Below are 26,069 nucleotides of genomic sequence, written 5' to 3'. Positions count from 1 at the left end.
ATTTATTTTATTTATGAGATAGTCTGCGGCTGATCCCCATGTTGTCAAGCCGTATCGAATAACAGATTCAAACAAGGATGAATAGAGTAAGCGTTTACAGTGAATCGGTATTCAGTGTAATCGGTGAATCGGTGAAAAACAGTGAATCGGTATAACAAGTTATATTGTTATACTGTAATTTTAGGCTACATAATTTTACTATAGTCTAATTTCATTCAAATATTACATTGAAAGTTTTAGGAAATTCTTTTTAAAAGAAAACTTTGATCAATTCTTAGACAAGTGTATTACTGCTGCAGCCATTGAGTAATAATGAATACTAATACTAGGGTAAATTAGGAAACTGATGTGAAATTAGGAGTTTTTTTTTTTTTACAAACTACTTCATCCTTAATTATTTGCTTGGAGACTGTCTATTTTTGTTTATATTAGCATAAAGCATTCTAAGTTAAGCATTTCAAGAAATCTTCCAAATTTGATTTACATTTTATAATGTCTCCCTGCAAATAGTATCAGACGCTTTTCTGGATATGATTTTTTTTTAATTTAGTTAATATGAGTGCTTATAATTCTAAGTAAAAAAAAACAAACAAAAATTAATAAATCTGATTGTTTATTTATTTTTTCTAGGAATTTGGTTAAATTAAATCTTTATAGACTTTTTACTACAACATTGATATTTGCCGTATTTTCATCCGTTGTTTTCATGTTATATTCGATGAAATTTCATCATTTTTCACTTTGTGCATCTGTAAGTATTATTGATTTTTTGTTTATTTTTATAATTAGAAATTTATTTTATTAATTATAAAGAGATCTGAAATTGAATCCTTTGATGCTTTCTTTATTTTCTATTTCAAAACATATTTTAGTTTACAGGTTAATATTAAAGAAATAATTCATGTCTGCATATATTACTTAGTAAGGATTTTGATGTAATGATGTGTTTTAAAACAGCATCAGCTTTTTAAAAATCTTGATCCTTACAAACCATACAAAAGTAAATGATTTTCTATGGAGTAATGTTCAAAAAGCTCATCATCTTAGATTTCACCATTATATAAAAACCAAACTGTTCCTTAATGTGAAGCTAAGACCAAAACAATCCATGATGATTATAAAACAAATTTGTCATGGAACTTAATTCATAGTTTCTCAGCCATTTATTATTTATTTGATTTGAATTTTTCTTGCGATTGTTCATTTGGTTGCTTTCTTTTGGGGAGATTAGCAGGCCTAGGTTTACCTGATAAACATTTAAGCTGTTAGGTTCATTGTATAACTCCAGACAATAAAAGAAGTCCCTGGATTCTGGCATTTTTCGGCATGAAGAAACTAGATCTGCAGCCAATATTGGAGAATAGTTTGAAGAATGAGGAGAGCTGGTGATAAAGGAAATTCTATCCATTTGAGACGATCAGTGTAGTTTACCATCTTTCACAGGAAACTCGTATTCTATTTACAATTCCATTCATTCCATCCTTTTAGATAATTTTAAATTACTTGTGTGATTACTTTCTCATTATTTAATTTTTGACTTGCTATATGGTACATGTAATTTAAAAAAGAAGTGTAATTACTTTAATTTACATTTTATTTATCTTGAATTCATTAAAGCAAACTTCTCTTCTTGAGATGTCAAAAATTTAACATCAGTCATCAGTTCCAGAATCAGTTTTATGCCAATGATGATCCATTTTATATCATGGGTGAAAGGGGTGATTAAAGCAGAAAAATTTCTTTAGAGATTAAATGTTTTAGATTGTATTGAGGTTTAGATAAATTTGGCACATACAACTGCTAGCAGATAGCATCACCAATATTAATTTTGAAAGTGCTGTACCAATAATAAGTAAACACAACTTCAAAGACAGTAGTTGTTTCTTTATATCCAATTGTGGACAGTCCTTTCTTGATAGAGTTGTGGGTTGATAATAAGTGCCTGATTCTGCTGAACTCATCTCAGTGATCAAGAACATTAAACATTTTTTAAACTGAATTATCTTATGAGAAATAAACAATTTGATTTTGTTGTCTTATTGCAGTCTGTCATGGATTAATTTTAAAACAAAAATTAAATTCTTTATTCAAAGAATGCATATTTCATTGGAAATTAATTAATTTGTTCCACTTGCACAATAATTTTTTGTTTGTTAGCTGGCTATACAAGACAGTTGAATTTTTGCAGTGTTTGTACTATTAGCATTTGTTTTATCACGCTGAATATAAATACAGTACATGCTTATAAATTAAATGTATGGAATATGTGCATTTATATTATGCAATATTATTTAATTTATCAATGGTTTTGATGTAATATATTACTGCTCATGTATTAAATGTAAATAAAAATGCATTTATATTAAGTGTTGAAATGAAAACATTAACCAAATTTTTCTTCTAGTATTTAAACCTCAACGGTTCTCTAGATTAATTTTAGTTATATATTTAATTGTTGCACATAATTTCATGATCATATGAAATCAGTGACATCAGAATTTTTTTCATTTTGTTTTGGATGAAGTTGAAAATACATTATATCCTCTCAAAAAATGTTTCTTAAAGCTGCATCGACTTAATTAAAATATCTTTTAACCTAAGAGGATTACTTCTTTGAATATTAATTTTTATATTGAAGTCCTTTTTTTAGTTTTACTTTAAAAATGTTTTTGGATATTTTTTTATTATAGAATTGGAATGAACTATGGGTTGATGAAGCTTATTGGAGATTATTATTTTCAGTTATATTACTTGTTATTATGATTCTTTGGAGACCAACTAATAATAACCAAAGGTAAGTAGATGTTCAGAACTAATTGTACTATTTAATAAAATTAGTGCTCTAATAGAAATTTTTAGAAAATACTTGGAACAGTTGATCTATCATTTTAAAACTTTTAACTTAAGAATTGTTAGAGAAAATATTAAATGTTTAAAAAAAAAGCTGACAGCACAGTTGTAGGAGTTTCCCATCACACAGCTTTAGCTGCATGACAGGAAAGTCCTACAACTGTGGTTGTTTCTGATGTACAGCTTAATTAAAAGTATTTATTATTTTTTTTAATGTAATATTTTTTCTTCTTAAATCAGTAGAACGAACTTAGGTGGAACAAAGAGAACTGGTAGAAAACCTTGGGTTTCAGACGATATATATCAGCCGATGGATGAACGTAGAAAATATAAGAATGCTAGTGATGAAGAAAGTAAAAGGAACTATTGACAATTAAGAAATACTATAAACAGGAAGTGCAAACTAGCGAAAGAAGAGTGGATTAAAGAAAAGTGTTCAGAAGTGGAAAGAGAAATGAACATTGGTAAAATAGATGGAGCATACAGGAAAGTTAAGGAAAATTTTGGGGTACATAAATTAAAATCTAATAATGTCTTAAACAAAGATGGTAAACCGATTTATAATACGAAAGGTAAATTCGATAGGTAGGTGGAATATATTGAAGAGTTATACGGAGGAAATGAATTAGAAAAAGGTGTTATAGAGGAGGATGGGATGGGAGAATCAATACTGAGATCTGAATTTAAGAGAGGATTAAAAGATTTGAATGGCGGAAAGGCTCCTGGAATAGATAGAATACCTGTAGAATTACTGTGCAGTGCAGGTGAGGAAGCGACTGATAGATTATACAAACTGGTGTGTAATATTTATGAAAAAGAGGAAGTTCCGTCAGACTTCAAAAAAAGTGTTATAGTCATGATAACAAAAAAAGCAGGGGCAGATAAATGTGAAGAATACAGAACAATTAGTTTAACTAGTCGTGCATCAAAAAACTAGAATTCTATACAGAAGAATTGAGAGGAGAGTGGAAGAAGTGTTAGGAGAACACCAATTTGGTTTCAGGAAAAGTATAGGGACAAGGGAAGCAATTTTAGTGCTCAGATTAATAGTAGAAGGAAGATTAAAGAAAAACAAACCAACATACTTGGCATTTATAGATCTAGAAAAGGCATTTGATAACATAGACTGGAATAAAATGTTCATTATTTTATAAAAACTTAGGGTTCAAATACAGAGATAGAAGAACAATTGCTAACATTTACAGGAACTAAACAGCAACAGTAATAATTGAAGAACATAAGAAAGAAGCCGTAATAAGAAAGGGAGTCCGACAATGATGTTCCCTATCACCATTACTTTTTAATCTTTACATGGAACTAGCAGTTAATGATGTTAAAGAACAATTTAGATTCGGAGTAACAGTATAAGGTGAAAAGATGAAGATGCTATGATTTGCTGATGATCTAGTAATTCTAGCTGAGAGTAAAAAGGATTTAGAAGAAACAATGAATGGCATAGATGAAGTCCTACACAAGAACTATCGCATGAAAATAAACGAACAAAACAAAAGTAATGAAATGTAGTAGAAATAACAAAGATGGACCACTGAATATGAAAATAGGAAGAGAAAATATTATGGAAGTAGAAGAATTTTGTTATTTGGGAAGTAGAATTACTAAAGATGGACGAAGCAGGAGCGATATAAAATGCTGAATAGCACAAGCGAAACGAGCCTTCAGTCAGAAATATAATATGTTTACATCAAAAATTATTTTAAATGTCGGGAAAAGATTTTTGAAAGTATATGTTTGGAGTGTCGCTTTATATGGAAGTGAAACTTGGACAATCGAAGTATCTGAGAAGAAAAGATAAGAAGCTTTTGAAATGCGGTGCTATAGGAGAATGTTAAAAATCAGATGGGTGGATAAAGTGACAAATGTAGAGGTGTTGCGGCAAGTAGATGAAGAAAGAAGCATTTGGAAAAATATAGTTAAAAGAAGAGACAGACTTATAGGACACATACTAAGGCACGTGGAATAGTCGCTTTAATATTGGAAGGACAGGTAGAAGGAAAAAATTGTGTAGGCAGGCCACGTTTGGAATATGTAAAACAAATTGTTAGGGATGTAGGATGTAGGGGTATACCGAAATGAAACGACTAGCACTAGATACGGAATCTTGGAGAGCTGCATCAAACCAGTCAAATGACTGAAGACAAAAGGAATAAAAATATTTTTTCGTTTATTTAATTCAACAATTCTAACTAAAACGCGTGGGCATACCATATTTAATTTGCACAGCTGTGGCGATATTAGTGGCGACAGTCAGCATTAACTAAACTTAACGTAATTTCATAACTTACATAGAACAAATTTAGCCTGTATGGTTAGTAGACTGGTGTAGCAGTGAGGCTTAATGTATACTGAGGCTTAATGTATACTTAATGGTACTGAGTCAACCAGGCGATGAAGTTTGAGACCTGCTCAGACTGAGTTACTTTCTTACACTTTAAATATTATTCATTTATTTAATTCTACCGCTCACGTGTGATGTCACAATGTAGCAGATGGCTACAACAGCATTTTTTGGGGTTGGGGTGCGATTTTGCAAAAAAACATTTTTTGCGGATATTGTTTTTCTTTAATTGTTAACAAATGTGCCTAAGAAAAATATTACCGTAATTAGGCAAAATATTGGGATACTGAGATTACCAAAATATTGGTTACCTTACTCTACAGCCTCTCACCCTCTTGACCTTTTAAGTTGAAAATTTAATGGTATCAATGCCCCATATATAGTTCTAATCTGACCAAGTTTGGTCAAAATCGGTCTACCTGTTCTAGAGATATAAGGTTATTTAGAAGCCAACACCAAACACATGTACATACAAGAATTAACATCTGGAAAATTTCCATCTGGTTTTTTTTGAGTGCCTTAGTTGTCAAAAGATCAAGATCCAGTGAAAACCGCGTATGTCCAAATTTATTATAATACTTTCCCTTCTAGAGCTATAGCTCTGCTGTAGTACTATCTAGATGGGAAAGTAAAAATTTTAATTTCACTGTTATCTATACTGAAGACTTATATTACTTAAATAATGACATTGATAGGATTAAATAAGCTAGTTGATTAGTGTAAAAATATGTCAGAACTATTTCAAATTAAAAATAGTTAATGCTCAAAAACCATTAACAAAGAAAATTTTATTATAATTTAAAAATTATGTTGCCATTTTGATTGTTAAACAATCTTTATCGTTAGATATTGGTTAATTATTATCTTTTAGAATATGCAAATGAAAGCAAAATGAAAAAATTATTATTATTGTTATTAATAAATAAGCAATACAAAAATATTTGTACCAGTGTTTTTAAAATTTAAATAAACTGTTGGCAAAAAAAATTATACAGTAACATCAGTAGTGGAAAATTACCATAAAAACAAACCATTTTATACCTCTCTGCTCAGAATGCTTACCATGGCCTGTAAGGGGAATATGATATACCTAGGTTGTCTGAAAAGTTTTGAACTTAACATAGAAAGACATATTTTTTCTGCCAAATATAGTTTTATTTTTTAACAAAGTTTTCTTTCAAGTCTATACACTTTTTCCAGCAATGCTATAACCTCTTTAACCCTTCCAAATAGTAGCTGGCTTCTTTCTCCACAAAATAGGCATTTACATATGCGATAACCTCTTCATCTGATGAAAATCTCTTTCCTCCAAGCAAAACTTAAGGTTAGAAAATAAGAAAAACTTGCTTGAGGCCAGATCTGATGAATACGGTGAGTGGTTAACCAATTCAAAGTGCAATTTGTGAATTTTAGCCATGGCAACCGTCAGTGTGAGCAGGCGCATTGTTCTGATAGAAAAGCACTTTCTTCTTCTTCAAATGTGGTCATTTTTTTTGCAATTTCTGCCTTCAGCTTGTCAAGTAATGATGTGTAATACTGTCCCATTATTATTTTACCTTTTTGAAGATAATTGATAAACAAAATTCCATTACTATCCTAAAAAGCAGTCGCCATCACCTTCCCAGCCGATGGAACAGTCTTTACCTTTTTCAGTGCGGATTCACCCTTTGCAATCCACTGTTTTGACTCAGGAGTGTAGTAGTGTATCCACATTTCATCTATGGTTATGAATTGACTCAAAGATCTGACTCGTTTTGCTTAAACTGCTCCAGTAGGGCCTTGGAAATGTTCATTCAAATGTGTTTTTGGTCCAAACTGAGCAAATGCAGCATCCAACATGCGGAGAGCTTACGTATATCTAATTCTTCAGTTAATGTATGACAAACACGTTCCTTTGGTATAGCGATAGCTTCTGCTATCTCTCTAACCTTAATTTGTCAGTTGTCCAGTACCATTTGTTGAACTTTTACGATGATGTGGGTGGTGGTTGCAGTTTTTGGCCATCTTGAATGCTCATATTCAACCAAGCTGGTATGACCATGCTTAAATTCAGATGCCCATCTTTTCATGGTTGGAAATGATGGAACAGAGTCCTTGTAAACAGCATCCAACTCGGTTTTAATTTGTATAGGCGTGTTGCCTTTCAAATGCAAGTATTTCATAATAGCACAATATTAATTTTTTATTTTCAAAACAACACTTAAAATGACTTACTCAAACGATTATCAAACAACTGTGCGTCCAGAATGATTAAATTTTTGTTAGTACCTTTCAACGCATGTGCGAATAAATACCCTAACTTTTATTGATGAGTGCCGCCATTTTCATGTTGAGGCTCAGAACTTTTCAGACAACCCTCGTAAATCTATCTCAAGAAAGACAGAGTTTAACATGAACCTTCAACCACCGTAGAAGTATTCTTTTCTTTAAATAAAATTTAAGTGAAGAGATAGTCATGTAATCCTATTATGAAAACTCTTATAAAAAGATATTTGATTTTTTTTTAAATTCCATAAAGCTATTAGATATTGTTCCCTCTTTGTTTAATAATAAAGTTTATCCATCATTATTAATAAACAATGTCTTTTTTTCCCATCTACTTTTTTGCTTATTACAAACATTCTTTAAAATTTATTTTCTAATAAATTATTTTTGTGACCAATTTTTAGGCGATGTATGACTTTATTTGATTTCTGTAGTTCATTATTTAGAATGAGCCGATTGCACCTTTAATCTAGTTAAAAATCATCTTACTTTTAGTGTATTTTATGTATTCAAAATTTGATGTTATATTTTCAAGTTAATTTATAAAATATACCTGCACTTTTAAAATTTTTTGTTTTTATCTTTATTGTTTCTAAGAGCAGAGAACAATTTCATAGACATAATCATTATAAGATTGAAGTATTTTTTTTTTACTGTGCTGCTCCCCATACTAGTATGGGTAGGGCAGTGTCCAATTTTTGCCGTCACTTAAGCTGATCATTCTTCTCTGTTATTCTGAAGTAGGTTGTTTTGCTGCCTTTGCTGGTTTTTTTGTCAGTTGTTTTATATATACTGTTCGTGGTTTCTCTAGTAAAACCTTTGACCTCGACTGTATCTTTAATAAAAGTTATTTATATACAAAAAATGTTTTATGGATGAAAGGAAGTTGTTTATATGAAACACTGCAGGTGATAAACCTGTATCTTGATAAAAAAATACAAAGGACAAATGAGCACGAACTATGGCTGTGTAGAATGAGGAATGTGTAATTTTTTATTTTAAGTTATCTACTTCTCTTCTTAAAATTTATGCGAAAGTACTTTTAAATGATTTATTGAAAAAATCCGAAGTAATAACTAAAGCAAACAAATAGAAAAAAATTTCATTTTTTTTTTAACAATTTAAATCTTCCACTTGTGTTATCTGGACAGTGCAGGACTATTGTACTTCAAACAGAATTACAGTTCCCCTAAACCTTTTCTACAAAATAAAAAGCACCAAAATCTGTTCATAGAGTTTTGATATGGCTAACACAAATATTAAAAAAATACAGATTGAATTAAAAATCTACTTTTTAAAAAAAATTATTTATAATATAAAAATGTCCTTATTAATACTAATAGAATAAAATAAACTTCATTTTGTTTAATTAATATATTTAAGATTTTGTATAAAGAATTTTCTAATGAAAGTAGAACTTACCTGATAGATTTATATCACTTGTTATGTTTTTACTTTAAAATTTTAAGCTTACTCTTTTGAAGTCATGGCACTAAAACTAAGTAATAAATTTATGTTTTTGTTATTTACATTTACTAGTGTAATACATTAGTAAAGTGAGTCCATTAATTCATGACACACTATGAATAATTAAAATAAAATCTTTTTTTTTATGATAAGATGCATTTACTTTCTTATATGAAGGTTTTTTCTTTATTAGCTAAGTAAATGAATTTCTTTTTTTAATAAAAATTGTATATAAATAGTGTCTCTCTTATTAAAAGTTTGTTTTTTTTTTTTGCATTTTCTTATGTATTATCTTCTCTTGTCATTTGATTTCATTATAATCTTTGTAGGTAAAGTAAGTTATCTTTTGTGGAAATCTTTTATTCATTATAAATTTAACTTATTTATAGAAGTACATCTTTTTTATAGATGTAATGAAGACAGGGAAGAATTGAAGCTTGTGAACTTTATAGAAATATAAAAAAATTAGGTAATTATTTTTTATTAAAATTTTCTGGAATTTTAGTAAATTATTTTCTTTATTATTTGTAAAGGTAATGTCTTTTATTTGAAAGTATTTTTATCACCATGAAAAAGGCCTTTCTTAATTCCATTATTGCTGTGTGTAATTCCTTGCTCTAATTATACCACTTAGCTGAATTTTGCTTATTTTTTTCTGATTTTGATGTAGTTGAATTAGTAATGTTGAGGTGTATTCAGAAATTGTGATTTTTTAAAAAAATAGCACAGCACTCGAATAGCACAATATTTTAGCAGTTGGCGTATTGTAGTTATGATCATGGGATTTTTCTACAAACCACATTATTCTGTATTGCTTAATCATTATCCAGATTTGTTTAAATTTATAAATTGTTTTTGATTTTATTTGTTACTATTAAGCTTACTGTGAAGATAAACGTTTGCATATTGAAACTCTTGATCCTTGTTTCATTGCCAATAACATTCATGAACTTTATCATTCTTTTGGTATTACCCAAAATTTAATGATAAGCTGCAACATGATTGCCCTTTTACCTTTGCATAGCTTGGAAAAGTAACTCTGCAGAAGATTTTTACTCTTCTAATGGAATTACTTTATTCTTGTTGTATTGATACTTTTGTTAATTTTTTTTCTATGTGATGTCCTGTCACTGTTGATTTTTGTGATTACATTTTTTAATTGGTAGATATCCACCTGCATTTGATGAGAGTCTTTATGATGAACTTTGTGTAATTCTGAAATGCTGCTCCATTTTTATGATGGACTCCACTCCATCATTTATGGACATCATTTCACTTTTCAAACAATTACTCACAGTGAATGGACAAAATATTGTAGAATGATGGATAACTTTACCAGAATTCTCCTAGGGTGTGTTACTAGGGGAAATGCATGTGCTGGTTTAGTGGTGCAGTATTCATAGATTACAATATTTTGTCATCATAAAAATTTTATTACATCATTACATATGTGCTGTTCCTGTGAAATGGTAATAAATTTTACAATTGTATTTACAGATAAATCACATTGTAATTTTAAAGTATTTCTAAAAATAATTGCGTTTAATTTCTCATTACAGATATGCATTTACTCCCTTACTAGATGCACCTGAAGATGACGATGATGAAGAGGAAGAACAGTTTATTAATAATGCATATGGTAAATGGATCATTTAATAAATTTTTTAAAAAGTCGTTAAATTGGTTGATTAATATTTCTTTTTTATTCATTTACCATAAAATCCCGTCTAACTCTTGCTTTGACTATTGAAGAGAGTTGCCATTTATATAAGTTTAGGTTATTGATAAAACTTTTTAATTTATTGATTAGGATATTTAAATTACGCTCATTTCAGGGTTATGACAGCCTAGCAACAATAAGCTTTATCCACTGCACTAAAAATTAATAAGTTGTTAAACTTGCCAGTTATCTAAACCATGCTACATGTTAATGTATTTATTCATTTAATATCATACATTATTTTTGTAATTTTGTGTGTAATATTTTTAACAATATGGTATGTTAAGTACTTCAGTCATAACTTTTGCAATTAAACCTTATTTGAATCTGAATCACTGGTCACCCTCAAAAACAACAGTCATTCTTAATTGCGAGTATTCGATGCCAGGACTTGCTAAGAAAAGAGAGAGATAGTTTCCCACTGTCTCCTTCACTGAGCCGAACATCATTGAAATGCAGGTGATACTCAGTAATATAACTGACATCTTCACTCTGTTCGTCCCAGAGCCTGACTATGTAATGAACATCAATACTCTCAGAGACTGCTAATCTAATTGGTGTTTCTCTTTGTACCTCAGGTGCTTTAAATTTATCACAGCTTAACAAAGTCTTGAATAGTTTGTGTAAAACTAGTTATGAGTGTTAGCATGATTTCGCTTTAACAATGATCACAGTACTGTATGTATTAAGAACATTGTTGTAATAAAATTAATCCTTTAATGAAATTAAAGTTGTAGTTTTTGTGAAAAATACAGTCATTGTAAGTTAATATGAATCTGATCTAATATGAATAATTTTTAGCATTTGTATGTAAGTTAATTGTTCTGTTTAAAATCGTATCACTTTTCTGATCCATTGTTTCGGATTAAAGTTGAACTTCTCAAATTTGTGTTTAATTTTCTCAGAATTAAATTCTGTAGAAAGTTAACTGAATTTTTTTTGTGTTTATTGTTAAATTAACAAAGTTATTTTATTCCAAACCTAAAAAAGCATATTTTTCGACAAAACCTTTTTTGTCTTATCCCATTTTTCTTAAAACCTAAGTGAGATAGGGGTCTGGGACCACTTTTATTCAATTTATTAGATAAAACCCATAAGAAACCATCAAATTTACCCCTAGATTTGTATCCTAAGAATTTATGTCTAGTTTAAGCCCACAGAGAGAGCAGAAAGCAGGGTTAATTGTTTCGCAAGCTAAAACTCGCAAACCGTTTTCTGACCTATGTTTATTGAACTTTTTTTTCTTATTTCTGGCTTTAGAATCATCTCCCTAGAAATTGCTGTACAATTTGGAATCGCTCTATATACATCAGATTGGCAGTGGAGATACTCAACAATCAGAAAATTCTTAGTGAACAAATTATTTTTTTCAATAAATGTTGCTGTTAACGAATTTATAAAAATTTACTGATAAAAACTATGTTCCTTTTATTCTGTTTTTAAATAAGGTATTAGTATTTACATTTATGTTTATTTTAATAAATTAGCGTTGAGAAATTAAACAAATCTAAACTTTGACACAGATATTAATTACCCTCCATTTGGTTTTTTAATTAAATTTTTGGTTTGGGAATTTTTACTTGTATGTTGGATCTGCAGAATCAAAATTTGTATTTCCTCCTGATGTTTATAATAAGACTTGCACTAAGTAATAAGAAATTCTAAGGTTTTCCTTGAGTTTGAATCATACATTTAGGACCAGAAGGAAAACAGATGTCATAGTCTCTTTACCCCCCCATCCGGCATGTCTGAAGATTCTTTTGTATTACAATCTGAAAATGTTCACTTTCAGAGGACTTCTCCAGCACCATATTATTATGACTATTTCATTTTATACAACTGTTAAAAGTTACCAGAAATTAAAATTATGTAAACTGGCTTATACGATAGAAGATCAATCCACATTCATTGGTTTATATTAATTCATTTGTTAATATACTTTTAGAGTTTTTGTTTTATCATTGGATAATTTTATAACAACCAAGTTATAATTTGAGATTTTACCTCAATAATTTATTTGTTGTGCCTCTGTTATATGAGTTTACATATTTTATCTCTTAACATCTCACATAATACTTATAAACAAGATTACCTAAATGATTGTTAGGTGACTGTCAACCACTGTCATATTTATCATATTATTCCTACCTCAAGTCAAGAGATAATAATATTATCCATCTCTCAACTTAATTTACTGATGACAATAAAACAGGAGTTGAAACTATATTTGGTAAAAACCATTTTGGGCAAAATTGCTTAAACTGAACTCATTAACATAGTCTTATTAATTTTTTATAATTGTTATTTGGTGTTATGTAATTTGAGTTATGATTGATAATGATACAACAAAGTTTCTGTCTTTTTAGGTGTTAAAATGAGGGCTCCAGTCAGCGGTTCTAACTCGCCAAAACAAAAATTAAGTACAAATAGTGCTGTAAGTATAAGTTTAAAAAATTATATACACTTATATAATAAATTAGTTTAATGTTACATCCACTTATTGCTACTTGTAAGACAAACATAATTCTTATCCTATCTTTTGACTACATATACCTGAATTTTACTTTACAGAAACAAGTGATAATTTTCCCTTTAACATTTTAATCTCATCTAGCCACCCGTCCCTAGAGTTACTTATTGCACATTTCTTATTGGATTTTAATTTGAAGACAGCTTTTTCAAAACTTCTTCCATTCTATTAACCATCTCAAGCGTCTCTGTCAAGACACTTTGAATTTAGAGGTTAACAGATATTTTAGAATATGACATAATTTTTTGTTGACATAATTACTACATTCTTTTCTTTTTTTTACAACTGTATGACTATGATTTTTCTTTGATCTTCTGATATTTCGTATTACCTGTAATCTGTTTATTTTTCTTATTACCTTACTTAATCAAACAATTCACATTACTCCTGCACCTCTAATTAGTTATTTGCTTATTTGATCATGCCTTTCTGAGTTTTATTTTTTTATTGTTCCCTTTAAGTTTGGTTATGGTACATCCTTTTCTTTCATCAAATTATTTGTGTGAAAAACTACAGCCACTTCCTCACCATCACTTTACATTAAATAAATTTAAAATAATCTGCATTTTTCCTTAACTGCCATACAATCGATTTGAATATCATTATTATCTATAACAGCTATTGCATGCAACATTTGTTTGAAGATCTTTTGTTCTTCACATATGGAAAAGGTTTTATTTCCATCAACCATAGCTTCTTGTAATTCTTACATAAATTGTTACCTATATATTTTTTCTGTTATTATTCTCTGACTTTTTTTTAGTTTCAGTGTAAGTTTCCCCTCATTTCCACTATTATTTCTTTAACAGGTAAGTCCTTGATTTAATTGCTATAATGTTTTACATTTTCTGTTTACCAATTAACAGCTTCTGGTTCACGTATAAACTTTTTTTGTATTTAAATTTGCTCCTTTCTTCTTTAACTTCACTTTATTCTTTCTTATTTAGCCTTTATGTTTTCTGTCCAAAGTTTTATTTATTATTATTTATTTAAATAACTCTTACTAAATTCTTCTAACAATCTGGTTACCATCTATTTCCATTTACACCATTTTTGTTTCCATTTAATTTATTGAAGTAATAAAGGTTCTTCATGCATACATCAAATAAACTATATAGTTTATTATTAGTTATATTTTATTTTAAAAAAAGAATTTAGTTTCAGTATATTAAAAGGAACAAATGTATTGTTTATTTTGTTGAAGGTTTTCCTAAAAGTAAAAAGTGTAGTGATAGTTATTTATTACATAATTATATTTCAACTGCTTGTAAAATTGTAAAAAGAAAAGTTGAACATTTTTTGTATGTAAAATTAAATACTTTTATTTACTCAGTTATCTTTTAACAACTCTAATGAATGTACTTTTCCAACAAACAAATAAATTATAATTATTTAACAATTATTTTTAACTGCATAGGTTGGTTTTATTTATATTAATTTTTCTAACTGCATAAATACTGTAATTTCTGTTAAGTAATTAGGTCAATGTATCTTGAGCTACAGGTTTGCTGTGCAAAGCATGATTTGACGATGGAAATTAAATCATACAGAGATGTGTCAAAAGTGCCTCATGTGGTTGATAAATACATTGATGCTTTTAGAGAAAATAAAACAAATGTGTCAATCAACTTGTACATTAGTGATATAATTTTACAAATGTTGCTTCATAATGAGTGATGGGAGTGGTGGAAATCAAAATATTGAATGAGTAAAGGCAGTTTTGTAGTAAGTAGATTATTTAAACTTTGATGTGTGAAAAAAAGTACAGTATTATTTTGGTGCAATAGACTCATCTACAGGATGTATCACCAAGTTCCACAAGTACTTTGATAACCAATTCTATTTGTGAAAATAATGGAAAAAGTTCACATAAACATTTGTCCTAAAATACTACATTTGTGAGTTACAGCTAGTAAAAGATTTTGCTCAGATTTCAGCTACCTTGTTGAAATGAGGTCGTATTGAGATCTTTAGGATATCTATTAAGTGGCAGAATCAGTGATTTCTTATGGTTTTTTACCTGAAAGATTAGCTAAAATAGATATCAAAACCATATCTGTAGTATTTTTTTGAGAAATCGGAGGTGAAAATCTGTAAATCGGGGTAAACAAACCGTGTTTTTTTTATGTTTGATGTACAATAACTTAGTTAAATGAGTAATAAACACATAAAACCTTTAAATAAAACTTTTCGAGAATTTAATTATGAACAAATGGAGTAAGATAAGTCAGATATAACAAAGAAAAGTTAGAAAAATTTGAATTATATTTAGAAGCAGTACATTACTGCATTTGTGAGAAAAGTACTTATTTTATGTAAACAAAAGCCAAATTATTTTTTGGTAGTGTGAAAAATATGTAAAAACAAAATTTACTGTTAAAAATTGCTCTTAAAAAAATTAAAAAATCTAGAAATTATACAATTGTAAAACAAAAATAATAAAAAAAAAATTAGATAATAAATTTATTATTAATGTCAGAAATACAAAAGTTATTTGGAAAGTATTATTTCAAAGTTGGCAATAAAATAACAGCAGCTAATCAACAATGTACAATACTGTATTAGTGTTTAAATTATTCTGTAAAGTACATTAAGTATATCAGGTACTGTATACTGTGCTGTCGTTAGTGAAGATTTTCTGTGAATTTTAGTTTGAACATGATCGATTTGCCATTGAAGTAATGCTGTACTTATTTACAACAGAGGAATACGCTGATATGGTATTCACTTTAGGTGTGTGTAATGGTAATGCTCTAGCTGCTGCAGTAGAATATGAAATATGTTTTTCGAATCCCAGGATTCCAAATCCCAAAACAGTTAGTAGGACTTTTCACAATCTTCGTCAGCAGGTTCACTATCTAGTATTCATATCGGTTACAAACAATCTGTCTAACACAACTTTGTTATTGATGAAATTATTATTGATGCAGTCCAGGCATTAGTACACGATATCTTTCTAAGCGGATTGGAGTTTTGCATTTGATGGTTTGGAGAACATTTAAACAAAACAAATTATATCCTTATCATAAACAAACAATTCAGTATCTACACCCAGGAGATAGTCTGCATTGCTTGGATTTCTACAACTTGTGGAATACAAATCGACAATTCTAGAAGTATTTTTTGTTTACTGACGAGGCAAATTTCACTTAAGATGGTGTCAACAACTTTTTACGCAATGAGCATACATTGGTAGAAGTAAATCCTCATGAAGCAGTAGAAGGCAATTTTCAATACCAATTTAGCATCACTGTATGGTGCGGCCTTGTTCACAATCACCAGTTTGGACCGTTCATATTACCTTGTCACTTGATTGTTGAGGTCTACTTGCTCTTTCTTCAAGAAGAACTGACGCGACTATTATAAGATGTTACTTTAGTGTTGAGACATAAAGTATACTTCCATAATGTTGGCATGTCTTCCCACTTCTTTTTGTGCCATTTCCACTCAATTAAATCATCATTTCTCTGAGAAAGGGATTGGTCATGGAGGTCCACATTTCTGGTCACCAAGATTGCCTGATCTAACACCTTTAGATTTTTGCGTATGGGAATGGATAAAAAATATTGTATACACTATTGTATATTGTTTTCTGTTTTTTTATATAAGACAAAAATATTTTTTCCTGAGGATTAATTATCCGCATTATGGATGCTGCTGAGCAACTTAAGGACAGCCCTGAAGAGCTAAAAACAGCAACAAAAGCAATACAGAAGTTTGCCAAGAAATGTGTTGAAAATGGCAAGCTCATTTTTGAACATTTATTATAAACTGGTATGTATAATGTACTTTGGCTTAGTGTACTGTTAAATAAATCTGGATTTTTCTAACTTTTCCTTGTTTTATTCAACTTACCATACACCATTTTGTTCAGAATTAAATTCTCTGCAAATTTTATTTAAAGGTTTTATGTGTTTATTTTACCCATTTAACAAAGAAGTTATCGTACATCTAACATAAAAACAGGGTTTTTTACCCCAGTTTATAGATTTTCGCCCCTGATTTCTTAAAAACTACTGCAGATATGGTTTAGGGACCTATTTTATTTGATTTTTCAGGTAAAAAATCATAAGAAATCACTGATTCTACCACTTAATATCCTAAAAATTTCAATATGACCTCATTTCAACAAAGTAGCTGAAATCTGAGCAAAATCTTTCACTAGCTGTAACTCACAATTGAAGTATTTTAGGACGTATGTTTGTATGAACTTTTTACATTATTTTCACAAGTAGAATAGGTTATCAAAGTCCCTAAAGAACTTTGTGATACACCTCCTGTATATGATCTGGACTTCACATTTTAGTAATTCTTTTCCTTGGTATCAAGACTATCACAGTGAATTAAATTCTATTAGACATATAGTATATTCAGTTGTTACAGGATGATTGTAAATAAAGCATCAGATAGTCTTGTACTATCTGATGCTAAAAAAAGGAGTCTCATCTTTTTTTTTGCTTTACTTCTGTCTCATATATCAGAGTGGTTCAGAGGGTCAGCATTTGCTTTTCCATGCAGAAGGTTAACTGTTCAAGCCAAACCATTTACATTTTAATACTATTAGCTCCTTAATATTATCTCCTGACTACTATTATGTTTTTGGATTCTAATTAATAGCATATTCTGAGGTAGTCCAAGAATGGTACAAAATACAGGTACAGTTGTAGCATGGAGACTTCAGGAATACAGGAATACATGGATACTGTTTTCTCTGTGTGGTTTGTTCTCCAGAAGTTCAAGCTAGGTGAATATTTCTCACATTTGTTTTACTTTCATTTGCATGTACTTAAAGACTGGAATTAATTTTTAATTTACAGGAAGAAGATCTAAAGTGGGTTGAAGAGAATATTCCTTCTTCATTGGCAGATACGTAAGTAAAACAACCTGGTTGAGCTTCATTTAGGATACACATTATAGAGAAACACTTCCCTCTTGTCTTGTAAAAGATTTTTACATTTTTTCAGTTCCTTAAATCTGTTTTTTTATTTTCAAAATACAAAATATTGTAGTTCTTAAGTTCTCTTTATTGTATGTGTAAAGTATCCATAGTGTTAAAAAAATATAATATTACCCATGAAAAAACATAAAAACAACATTATGAGACCAATGTATATAATTGGAATTGGCAGCAATTTTTTGTAGGCAGGACTGGACTTTGCTTGATAATGACAGTGTTTTTGGATACTTGCTACATATATATATATATATATATATATATATATATATATATATATATATATATATCCTGTGCAGGTTGGGTAATAGTCTTACCAAAATGTGCCGATTTTAGAAGTAACTTGATTTACAGTGTTATTAGGTATTCCCATAGAAAGAAATTCAATGGATGTAAGTGGTGAATAGGACTACCATAACTCTAGGAAAGTTATGCTTTTGTAGAGAAACTTTAGTGATATACTTTCTCATTGCATATTTCTGGTTTTATTGAAATCAAAAGTCAAAAGTTTCTCTCCTTTATTGCCAGCATCAAGACAAATTGTTATTAACATCATTAGAAGCCTCATTACATAGTTTATATAAAATGCTGGACCTTCAATACAATGTCGGGTATCACTAAATACAATCACAATTTTAATTATTTTGTGAACTTACTGGTATGAATCGTGCAATATGTCTACCAAAGGCATTATGTTTTGTAAGAACATAACAAATGACAGTCCAAATCTTCCAATGTGTATCATATGGCATTAAAAATTGTTAATGTTTCTGATTTATCATTTATACTTCTTGTAATGCAGAACTTTTTCTCTAGATTTTACAGTTTATTCTTACCAGGTGTAAGAACAAAATGATGTTATTTTTTTTTGTAAGTATCTCGGAAAGGTCTGAAAATGTTGTCAACATGTCAGTTATAGATTTTCACTTTTATGTACAGTTCCCATAGAACCTTTATTCTTGATTGACAAGACTTTACTTCTTTTGCACGTATATTTATTTTCCCCTTACTTCTACACACATGCACTTGCTTTGTACATGCAGTTACAAAGACCTCATGAACACTGCCCAGTCACAAAAACATGCAATGAACTGTAATCTACATTGCACATATTTTTGAACTATAATCTACGTATAAAAATATTTGTCTATTATTATGGAATGTATGTGTACAAACAGTCCAGACATTTATAGATGGATTACATAAAAGAGGCTGATATTGTCAAAATAGGTTTAATTCCAGAATGACAGGTGATAGCAAAGGTTTTAAGGTTGTCTTAGCAGTAAGTATTGTTTAGCAATTCTCTCTTGAAAATGAGAGGTATTATACCCTGTTGGGTGGTCATCCAGAGCCGTTTATGCAGATCAGACAGTACAAAGAGGTTATAAGTCTTTTTTAGAATGCTGCTCAATCTGATATTACCAGCCATTTTATTCTGAGACTTCTTGTTTCCATTTATGTAGTTAATTTGGTAGAAAATGATAGAAAGTATGACAGGAAATTTTTATATTATTTTAATAATAATTAATTTTTTTAAATTTCTGTCAGAGAATGGTTATTTCAGCAACAAAAGTGAATTTTTAGAATGTATTGAAAGCTGTTGTAAAATATGGTTTTTAATTTTAGGATTGTCTTTTTTAATGTTTCTATTTTTTCTATTAATTTTTTTAATAATTTCTCTTATTTTATTATATTTTACATAATATTTTTCATTCTCTTATCAGTTGTAAAATTATTTATTTCTTGTTTGACTGACTAACTGTAATCATTTCTGTTGTGAAAACCAATTAAATTTTTTTTAAAGAAAATTCTGTTAAAATTTAATTTTTTTCACCATTAATATTATTGTAATAAGGATATTAAGTTATACAAATGTTACTCATTATACACTATATAACCTGTAAATGAATATTTATTTATTTAATATTTATTTAATATTTTTATTTATTTATTTATTTAATATTTATTTATATTTGTCATAATATGTAGCAGATATATTCTAAGAGAATCTACATGATAGTGTATTATGTTAAAAGAAGTTTCTGCATTGCACACAGTTTTTATAAAATTGAACTGCTATCATTTATTGAACTTGTGAATAGAACTTAATCACTACAGATGCATAAACACCATAAAAGTTATTAAAGTGATACACTTAAACAAATAAATAATACAGTATGGAGGAGTTTGAACAGTTCAAGAAAGGTAAAAGGTTTTTACTAGGTCATCTAAGCAGCTACAATGGCTTCATTATGATATTCATGAATGTTGAATACTTAAATAAAAATTGAATTTTATCTATTATTATATATGATGTTGAAGGTTTAGAACCACAAACATTGGTCTGTTGTGTATTACTTAACAGAGTTTTTATAAATTTCCTTAATTTTTTATATGGTTATCTTCAGTGGTGTAAATAGCTTTATATTATCAAATGTTCTTATCATTTATAAGTTGAAGACCATCATTATATACTACCATTACAACAAAACTTATTTGAAGATTTGGTACCTACTTTTATTTATATAATATTACAAAAATTATTATTTTTGTAATTTTTGTAAAATTATTAAGATAATTTTACAAAGATAAAAATTAATTTGTTAAATGATCTAAAGATGTGATTAATTTTAAACATACATCATTTAAATAATCAGTTTCCATTAGCTGATTTTTATATAAAACTTTATTTATTACTTTATTAATATTAAAATATATTTGCTTTGTTCCAGTGCATTACCTATCTTGGATTCAGATGAAGTAAGTAACATAATTAAATGTTAAATTACAAAACATACATTAAAGAAATTAAGATAAAATAAATATTTTATAATGGTTTTCCAGAGCATAAGGCCACTAGTTCTTTTTATGATTAATATCTTGCTCAGTTTTTTAATTTAAGATGCATTCCCCCTGGTTATATAGATTGCTATACAGATACAGTTCCCTGTAATTTTTGTATCCTCATTAAATAATTAAAGAGACAAATGGCAACAATCAAAAACTTTAATATAATAAACTGAAAATGCCAGATGCTCAAGTTTGAACCATGACAGAAAATATTTGCTGTTCAAAAATAATTTCTATTATAATATCCTTAATTTATTTCAAAAAGTCAATTCCATTTGAAACATGTATGTGGAAGAAAAGCATGCTGCGATAAGATTTTTATTTTCTTAATGTGTAAAACTGGCTGAAAATGAAGGTATAAAATTGACACTCTTGGATGATAAGACAGTATGATAAAAAGTGTATTAACCATTAAAATATTTATATATGGATCGAATAGTTTAAATTGGATAGAACAAGTATCGCTAATTTTCATTGTAGTGGAACAACTATAACGCTTTATGTTTACGCTTTGCAAAACTGCCTAAATTATTTTATTCACAAGAATGGATATATAAAAATTTGGGATATTACTGAAATTTGTAGTACATGTATTGGCACAGTCCATTCTATTATTCTTGATAAGCTAAGTTTTTACAAAACATGTTCAAGGTGGGTTCTGAGACTGTTGACTCATAATCACAGACACCTGAATTCATATTTGTACAGAACTTAAACAATGATTTTTAGGAAAAGTTTGGATTGGTTTTTTTTAAAAATGTATAGTTGTTCATGAAACTTTGATTCATCATTCTGAAGTGGAACCCAAACATCAGCATAAAGAATGGAAATGTCCAAGTTCGCTCACCAGGAAAAAATTCACAAGACCTATGCATCTGACAGTAAAGTGATGCATAGTGTTTTGGGAACACAAAGGTCCAGTTTATTACAATTATTTGGGGGAAAAAATTAACAGTGAGCATTACTGTGATATGTTATAAAATAAAATGAAACTCAATTAGACGAAACATCCTGATTTTCTTTCAGAAGGTGAGAAAAGCAATTCTGCATAATAAGGTCAACCCCCAAATCATTCAAAAGACATGGAAAGGTATTCAAAAGTTGGGTCAGGAGGAGTTGTTTGTGTTTTTTTGAGATATGAGGAGTATGAAAATACAATTTACTTAAAATGTCATTTCCTTGTGTTTTTATATATGTATATATAAAACATCAATTTGAGGTTATATTGACTTTCTATTGGTATATTTTTCATACACCACTTATGGAGTGAGTCACAGTGGTGAGTGAGTAAACATGATACTTGTGTTCAGAGTCTAATCATTATTTTTAATTATTTCATCAAATTATGGTTATAATAATTTAATTTTCTTATAAACAGAAACTATATTTTAATATTAAATAAATAAAAAAAATTATACCTCTAGTTTTCTCATTTAATTTATGTTTTGAATAATTCTTGTGCAAAAATTATACAATTTAAAATAACAAAAAGTTAGTTTTGTTGCGCAGAACTGCACAAGAATATTTTTGTTCATTCCTCACAAAGAGTTTTTACAAACAGTAGTTATAGAAAGATGGAAAAAAATAAAATAAAAAAATAAGTAGAAAAAAATGAATAAATAGAAAAAATAAAAAATAAGTCATATTACATATGAAAAATAGGGAATATTTTCATTGTCATTGAATAAATAATCACTTTTTTTCAGTCATTTATCTCTTTAATTATTGAAAGACCGTTATATTATTTCACCCAAGCTAAAAATGAGGAATCATTTATCAGTTGGAATTTGATATAATTTTGACATAGAATGGTTTACATTATTTGATATGAAAATACTAGATGCAACAGGAATGGATTGATTAGTTTCCTATTTGTTTCACCCTCTGGTAATATAAAAAATAAAAATGTTTACTAATTTTTTATCATCTTTGTGTTCTTATACATGATTTTATATTTTGCAGGAAATAATGAATACTAGATTTGAGATTTCTAAGATGCAATGAAGGTATATGAATATTATCTTACTTTATTTCACAGAATTAACATTATCATCATCGTCGTTGACATCATCATTATAATGACTGATATTTATGAAATAGTAAATAATTAATGTGTTAATTTGCTATTAATTTATTATGAAGCAAGAAACTAGCCAGTTAAAAAACAACTACATTATTTTATCAGATCATTTTGTAGTTGCATTTATAATGTGTTTATTAATAATTTAATGTTTTTAATTTTTAACTTATGTGCTAAATAACTTCCCAAAACTAAAATGATTTCACCTATCTTTGTGTAAACCAGCTTTGAAGTGTAATGCAACTTCCAACACAAGCTTTAATACTTAGATAAACAAAAAATTATACCTTATCGTTAACATGTAACTAGTTCTGCACTTCATTGAATGCATTTTATCATGATAAAATAAGAATGATATTAAAAAAAGTAGTAGTGTATTGTGATGCTGATTTTGTTCATGTTGACTTTTAAGTGATAAAATATAATCTTCATTGTGTATAAAAATTAGTTTATTTTTTTTTTGTACTTATTTTTGTTACTTTATGTAAGATGTTTATTGTTAACAGCAGTAATGCATTTACATTTGTTGATAGTGTATGAATATTCTAAAATGTTTGCTTAATTGTAAACTAGATTTTTATACAATTCAGTTATCCTGCATATGTGTATTATTATTATTATTATTATTATTATTAAGATATTGATTCAGCTAATTATATTATAATCTTCAAAGAAATATGCTTATTAATTACTTATTTTAAGATTAAGAATTTCAGCACCTTTGCACCAGTTAGGAAAGTATTTACTATTTTCTGTCCTAACCTTTTTTTTTTAAATTACATTAACACTGATTAACCATCTGAATTGTCTTTATGTGAAGACTGAATTGTCTTTATGTGGTTTTCAAAGTGTAATTAATTGTCTTTATCAACCAGTCTTACTAAGAGTGTATGTGTTTTGTGATATGTTGTGAAATGCATAACTCCATTCTTTAGCATTTTCAATAAAGATTTGTTAAACTAGTTATCATTTTTTTAAATGTTAATGAATAAAGCTAGTTTACAAACTTGTGTCCAAGGACCTTTGTGTATTTATATGTTATATATGTTGATATTGTTTTAGTTCATTTCTGATATTTTGAAAATTGCAATGGAGTTTAAGAAACTTCATATGATCTTACTAATTTTATAGATTGTTCTTACTGCCAAATTAATAGAAATACCTGAAAATGTTCACAGACTTCAGGCTTAAATTTACAATTTAAAAAGATATTTTGTCATGATGTGGTTAGAAATCACTTAACTAATAATACATTAAATTTTTGTTATTTTATTTGGAGTAATGCTATTTTACATTAATGATATATCTACATTAGGTTGTTTTTGTTATAGTGTCATTATAATTGGATATCATAGTCCTTAGAATTTATGTACATTAAGATAAAACTGTTGTTCAAATGACATCAAATATAATCACCGATTCTGGTAATGAAGAACCATTTTTTATAGGAGTAAAAAATTATTAATAAGCAGTTCAAGTTATGGAAAAATCTTGAAACTGATGTAAATATAGTTGCAATTACCATTTTGAAATGTAGTTTATGGAGTATAAAATTTAAAGACATAATTATGTAATAGGAAATGTGGTATGAATGGAGTTCAGAGTTCTGAGAGAATTAAGTATTGATATCACAAAATTATGGTGGTTTTAAGATGTATAATGTAAAATAAAAGTGTGAATGGAAAAGAAAAAGGATTACTTTAAAAAACATTTGACTATATTGTATTATGAAATACATCCACTTTTCTTATTTATTAAATTACCCTTCTGAAGTAAACAGTTTCCAGTGATTAAAGTGTACATAATTAGTTTCCCTTCTGTTTTTTTTATGTTGTAATTATTGTGACATTAAACTCATGATTATTATTACTGGGTTTGGTAAATTAACTAATGCATATCAAATATAATTAGTTGTTTGCACATTTTTCCACAGTTTAAATTTCATCTGTGTTTATTTCTTCTAAAAGACCAATTTTAACTCTAAAAGATCTTCTTTGCTTCCATTCATTTAATAGTTTGTGTAAAATCCATCAGTATTTAAACAAATTGAAAAAAAAAAAAATTATGTAGTAAACAGTTTCCAGTGATTAAAGTGTACATAATTAGTTTCCCTTCTGTTTTTTTTATGTTGTAATTATTGTGACATTAAACTCATGATTATTATTACTGGGTTTGGTAAATTAACTAATGCATATCAAATATAATTAGTTGTTTGCACATTTTTCCACAGTTTAAATTTCATCTGTGTTTATTTCTTCTAAAAGACCAATTTTAACTCTAAAAGATCTTCTTTGCTTCCATTCATTTAATAGTTTGTGTAAAATCCATCAGTATTTAAACAAATTGAAAAAATAACAGTTTTTGTGATTAGAAAATCAGTAAGAGTAGCTTTTTTGTTTATTCTTTAGTTACCACATATTTATTGTTTTTTATTTATTATTATTTTTTTTTAATGAAATTTATATGAATTTCTTGATTAAAAAGAAGTTCCAAGTATCATTTTAAATTGTACATATATATATTTAAAAAAAATATTATCCTTTTTGTGCTGATAAAAAGAGTGTTGAAAAACTTTTGTAAATACTAGAAAATTTTGAATAAAATTGTTCACTAATTATTATTTATTGTTTTATATCAATTTCTGACTAACCTTCACTGAGAAATTTGTTGAACAGTTAATAATTCATTGGATATTGCTGCATGCCATCGAAATCCAAAAATGGCCAAGGTTGTTCTGTAGCAACACTGTATCTGCTTCAGAGTCACTTTAATTTCTGAAAGAAAGCCATTTTCTGTTGCAGTACATATTTAAGCTATTTAATACTGAAGTGGAAGTCAATAAGTAGGTAGTATGCTCACTCTTATCATAAAACATATCTGATGTATTGAGGATTGTGGCCGAGATTGGTGCCTGCTTGCTATGTTGAGCTATTCTCTGGGGGTTGATTTTTCTATTTTGCCCGGTGATTCCCTAAGAATAAGTTATTTTTCAAAAAG

General features: G+C 28.3%; 1 protein-coding gene across 1 annotated transcript in view; it reads left to right on the top strand.

Moving 5' to 3' along the window:
• The window catches only part of LOC142326773 (transmembrane protein 87A), a 64,245-nt gene extending 38,553 nt beyond the window's left edge, over window positions 1-25,692 (top strand). The window contains exons 9-15 of the mRNA XM_075369470.1: window positions 631-751; window positions 2,691-2,794; window positions 10,498-10,577; window positions 13,025-13,092; window positions 18,006-18,058; window positions 20,875-20,902; window positions 22,955-25,692. Coding sequence (XP_075225585.1) covers window positions 631-751; window positions 2,691-2,794; window positions 10,498-10,577; window positions 13,025-13,092; window positions 18,006-18,058; window positions 20,875-20,902; window positions 22,955-22,996 — 496 coding nt within the window. The 3' untranslated portion in view covers window positions 22,997-25,692. The remainder of the gene's footprint in view (window positions 1-630; window positions 752-2,690; window positions 2,795-10,497; window positions 10,578-13,024; window positions 13,093-18,005; window positions 18,059-20,874; window positions 20,903-22,954) is intronic.
• The last annotated feature ends 377 nt before the right edge of the window (window positions 25,693-26,069 follow it).

The sequence above is a fragment of the Lycorma delicatula genome, chromosome 6 (assembly GCF_047948215.1).
Source record: "Lycorma delicatula isolate Av1 chromosome 6, ASM4794821v1, whole genome shotgun sequence".
NCBI classification, from domain to species: Eukaryota; Metazoa; Arthropoda; class Insecta; order Hemiptera; family Fulgoridae; genus Lycorma; species Lycorma delicatula.
Note: the sequence above shows the minus strand (reverse complement) of the source record. Positions and strands in the feature narration are given on the sequence as shown.